The sequence below is a fragment of the Siphateles boraxobius genome, unplaced genomic scaffold (assembly GCF_051911475.1).
Source record: "Siphateles boraxobius isolate OS27281-9 unplaced genomic scaffold, OSU_SipBor_1 74, whole genome shotgun sequence".
Classification (NCBI taxonomy): domain Eukaryota; kingdom Metazoa; phylum Chordata; class Actinopteri; order Cypriniformes; family Leuciscidae; genus Siphateles; species Siphateles boraxobius.
The window spans coordinates 635001-639947 of NW_027509202.1; the positions used below are offsets into that span (position 1 = coordinate 635001).

Consider the following 4947-nt stretch of genomic DNA (forward strand, 5'->3'; position numbering starts at 1 on the left):
TCTGCCCTCAGGAAAAGACGTGATGTTTTACGCGGCGGAGATGATCCCGAAACTCAAGAGTCGAACACAGAAGAGCGGAGGAGCCGAGGCCGGATCTCAGCCGGGGGAAGGAGGGAAGAAGGGCAAGAAGAAGAAGAAGTAGAGGAGGATTACAGATCACGTCCAGTTTCACCGCATCGTGTTTGTTTCTTCGTTGATGGACTTCGAACATAAGTTTTCATTGGCTCCTGAAAAACAGACTTTCATTTCAACATCATATTTCTTGGTTTTTGATCTTTTACTTTCAGGAGCTACACTGAGTTTTTGGTTAATCACTCATGATGGATAGACTTTAAACAGAGCTTGAAATACTCGTATCTTTCAGCACGTGTGTGTGTGTGTGTGTGTTGGATCAGTGTTTCGACCGCACCTGTTCAGAGCCTGAATATTTCCATCTGTGGTTTGTGAGTGTGAAATAAAGAATCGAACACAGGTCAGGAGTGTGTGTGTGTGTGTTTATTGTGGCATCGGGTCAGTGTGATCTCTTGGTCACGCTGTTGAATTTCTCTCGCGGTTGTCACCGAAATTCTTCAGATGTTTCGTGCGAGTCTCCAGTCTCGTGAGCCACTCGTCACGCAGCCTGAAACACACAGTTCAACACGGTTATTTCAAGCAGATTCACTAGTGTTCAGTGAGTTATTCATGTTTCTGAACGAGGGAATCGAAGGCGATTGAGATTCATGCATCGCTCTGGAGAAGGACAAACGATGATCATCTAAAATCAGGAAAGTCACGAGAGTCTCGAAGCTGCAAACATCCTCAGCTCTGCTGTCGTTCATTAAATATAAGATAATCGAATGCTATCGGAAATGATTTCAACTCCTTTTACCAGTTTTTCCACGCAGATTGACTTCTTGATATGTGTTACTGATATAATACAGCAACATTAAGGCCGTTTGCTCTAAAGAAAAACTGATTTTTAAGTTACGATCATTTTTAAGTCTTGTGTTTACACTACCATTCATTTTTTTAAAATGTTTTTGAAGTCACCAAGGCTGCATTTATTTGATCAAAAATACAGTGAAATTTTATTGTAATGTAAATCAGCTGTTTTCTGTGTGAATATATAGTAAAGTGTAATTTATTCCTGTGATCAAAGCTGAATTTTCAGCATCATTACTCCAGTCTTCAGTGTCACATGATCCTTCAGAAATCACTATAATATGATGATCTGATGCTCAACAAACATTTATGATTATTATCAGTGTTAATATTTTTGTGGGAACTTTTGTGCATTTTATTTTTCAAGTTTCTTTTAATTAATAGAAAGTTAAAAAGAACAGCGTTTATTTGAAATAGAATTTTTTGTAGCATTATAAGTGTCACTTTTGGTAAATTTAATGCATCCTTGATGAATGAAAATCGTTTCTTTAATAAAATCTTACATTTTTTAACTGTAGTGTATAGATTTCATGTATGATGCAAGATATATTAATAATTTTCCCTTTTTTTTAAGCTCAAAAAGGATCTTTAATAATTCGCTCAATATACTGTATGTGGGAAAGAGTGTTTATAATATTGTATTTGCACACCTGTCGTGGATTACTGAATTCGAGGGCTGTTACCCCGATAATCTTCTGTCGTCAGCAGGACGCGGGATATTAAATATCAGCTCAGAAACACACACCGAATGTCCCTTCACACCCGCTTCATGGTGTATTATAATAATAATATTACAGAAAATAAAATTGTGCAGTGCAATGATTAATTGCATCCGAAATAAAAGTTTGCGTTTACATGATATATGTGTGTGTGTACTGTGTATAATTATTTTGTATATAAAAATACACACACATGCATGTATATATTTACGAAAAAATTTGTTTTTTATATATAAAATATATATTTTTATATATAATTTAAATTATGTATAAATATATATACAGGACATGCATGCAAATATTTCTTAAATATATACATGCATGTGTATATATACAAAATAATTATACACAGTACACACACATATTATGTAAACACAAACTTTTATTTTGGATGCAATTAATCGTTGACCAGCAATAAAAAATATACAATAGAATATTGGGTTTGGAGAGTTTTGTTTTTTCTTGAAATTATTCAGGATATATTATATTATATTGTTTAGTCCAGCGCTTTCATATATGCAGAAATGGCTATGTTTACACAACAGTGCTTTAAAAGAAAGAAAATATCACTTATATATAATAATAATAGCTTATGGTGATCAAACTGCATGTGATTTGCGTGACTTACTTCGTGAGAGCGCTCTTCTTCATCCTGCCTTCTTCCACTTCCCTCATGTGACTGTGATTGACGATCTTCTGCTCCCAGAAAGTCTTGATGAAGAGTTTGTCATGAATGAGAGCAGAACTCATGTCCTGTGGAGAGAACAATATCAAAGGTCAAAGGTCAAGTTTCCCAAGGAAAGAATGACCTGAAGTGAATGTTGTATATCGTGACCTGTTGTTGAGCCGTTCAGTAGCACACAGAGTAACTCTGATCTTCATCGTCCACACGATGTGTGTGTGTGTGTGTGTGTGTGTGAGGTGTTTCTGAGCTCCTCCTCGAGTTTATTTCAGATCGCTCGGCCTTTTCACTCCAGACTGTCACTCGACAAACAAAACCGTGAACACTAATGAGCTTATTACTGCGAACACCTGACGACAGTATCATGTTCACATCTCAGCAGCGGTGAATATATCTGCTTCTGACACACACACACACACACACACACACACACACTCGGGAGTTTTCACACCTGATATCCGCCTGCATCCATTACATAAAGAATGTATTTTTAAGGTGGAAAACATCTTGCATATGTTGTAAAGCACCATTGCATCTAAAATAACCCCTCTAATCATCAAGTGACAGACACATTAAAACACGTGTGTCAGAGCTCAATCTGCACTTGCGTGTTCAGAGGAACATCTCTCACATCTGTCCGTCCACACAAATCTTACCGTCACCGTCAAATTAAAATTGACCTTTTGGTATAGAATATTGTAGTGTTTATTCGAAATCATCACATCATTATTGTATTAATAATCTTGAATCAGAATAAGTTCCTCTTGCAGCATCTCTGATGATGTGGGCGGGGCAACCTGTCACTCACATGAGATCAGCCAATAGCAAACCACAACCATCCAATCAACTCCCTACAGACACAATCAAGCCCCGCCCACATTTTTGACCAGTCTTAAAGAAATGAGACGTAAAGAAATAAACGCTTATGATGTAAAATGTCCTTAAACATAATTATTATGGCAAGTTTTAACCCGATTGATAAGATTGTTTTTGCATGCTTCATTTTTCCTGGATTATCGAAATTTCCTCCAGATTAATTAGGTGTTTATAGGGGACCTATTATGGCCCTTTTAACGAGTTGTAATATAAGTCTCAGGAGTTCCCAGAATGTGTCCGTGAAGTTTCAGCTCAAAATACCCCACGGATCATTTATTATACCAAGTTGTAAATGGACATTTTTGAATGGAAGAAAAAACATGCTGTTTTCATGCACGTGTCTTTAAATGCAAATGAGCTGCTGCTCCGCCCCCTTTCCAGACCAGGGCGGAGCCTGTGTGCCTCGGACACTCTGCCGAAAACTAAAACCTCTGTTTAGATTTGATTATCATCTATATCTCGCTCAGGTGACATTCATCATCATGAAAGTTTATTATCTACATGCGTTTTAAAGACATATCAGTCTAAACTTGTGAAATGTGGTTTTATGAGCGCACACACCCGAATCACGCACACAGAAAGCTGGATATCAGACAAAGCATCGCGTGAGTATTAAACTAAGATAAAGACAAAGTATTAAAAATAAGTTCTTTTTCATGTCTTATTGAGCTTAAACTGTCAAAAACACAAAGTTGACATAAACACAGTCGGTTATGTCTGTGAATGTAAACAACAGGGAAAGAAATCACGTGCATATATTATATCTGCGTATTAAAGTATAAGCAGCGTAATATACTGTACCTATATGCTGTATGCTATTAATATGACTCAAACAACAAAAGAAAACCAGAAAATCACTCACCGCTCTTGACTGAATAACTTTAGTAGCTTTAATAAGAATACATTTCCTACTTGAATACTGCTGTTACACGCTCTGGCGAGGAGATAAACTGTACAGCTCACTGAGGGGCGGAGTCTATGCTAATACTATGCTAATAGGGCGGAGTCCGTCAGCAGTCGTGGGCGGGGCCTAAGCATATGTGACCTCACAAAAGCTGTAATCTGCAAACAGCTTGTCACTGCTTATGATTTATGGGGATTAAAAAAGGAGGAGTGGGGGGATTTTTCCCATTATCAGGTGGTTGTTTACACACTGTCGTCACACATTAATATTCAACAAACACCATGTAAAAGTGATGATGAATTATGGCCTTTCGGTCCAATTGAGCCATTGTTACGGGATTAGGCTATTTTTAACGAAGCAAGTGTTTCGTCTGTACTCCAACTCGTGCTTTTCTGAGCAAATCTTCTATTTGTCCTCATCTGTGGAACGCTTCTAAATGTTCAAAACACTCATTCTTCCAACGTTACGGGAACGTTACTTTTGAATGTTTTCTGAATATATTATATAAACATCCAACTAAAACGAATCAACGCATAATATTGTTGTGCCGATGTTTTGAGAACATTATTAAAGACCATATGAACAACTGTTAACGTTACAGGAAAAGCGTTTGTTCGTAACGTTGAGAGAGAGAGATATGAACGGCGGTTCAGCGCTGGCTCTCGATCGGATCTATTGTTCAGGCACATTACAGCACATTAACACCTGCTCGTTTTCATGCCCTTTTACACAAGGCCAAATGTATCTGGAAAATCTGGGTGTGATACAAATGCGAACACAAGTGTGACACCTCATGTCTTCTGGGCGTGATTTGTCCTGATCTCGAGGTCTTCACCGCCGGCATG

General features: G+C 37.7%; 2 protein-coding genes across 2 annotated transcripts in view; one reads left to right on the plus strand and one right to left on the minus strand.

The window, feature by feature from the left end:
• The window catches only part of srp19 (signal recognition particle 19), a 3269-nt gene extending 2793 nt beyond the window's left edge, over positions 1–476 (plus strand). Inside the window, exon 5 of the mRNA XM_077217574.1 lies at positions 12–476. Within this exon, the coding sequence (XP_077073689.1) occupies positions 12–142 (131 nt within the window). The 3' untranslated portion in view covers positions 143–476. The remainder of the gene's footprint in view (positions 1–11) is intronic.
• LOC143724502 (protein FAM240B) overlaps positions 1–2688 on the minus strand; it is a 2807-nt gene extending 119 nt beyond the window's left edge. Inside the window, exons 1-3 of the mRNA XM_077217575.1 lie at positions 2476–2688; positions 2269–2393; positions 1–619 (exon numbers count right to left, since the gene is read on the minus strand). The exon at positions 1–619 is cut by the window's left edge and continues 119 nt beyond it. Coding sequence (XP_077073690.1) covers positions 529–619; positions 2269–2390 — 213 coding nt within the window. The 5' untranslated portion in view covers positions 2391–2393; positions 2476–2688 and the 3' untranslated portion in view covers positions 1–528. The remainder of the gene's footprint in view (positions 620–2268; positions 2394–2475) is intronic.
• Between the last annotated feature and the right edge of the window lie 2259 nt (positions 2689–4947).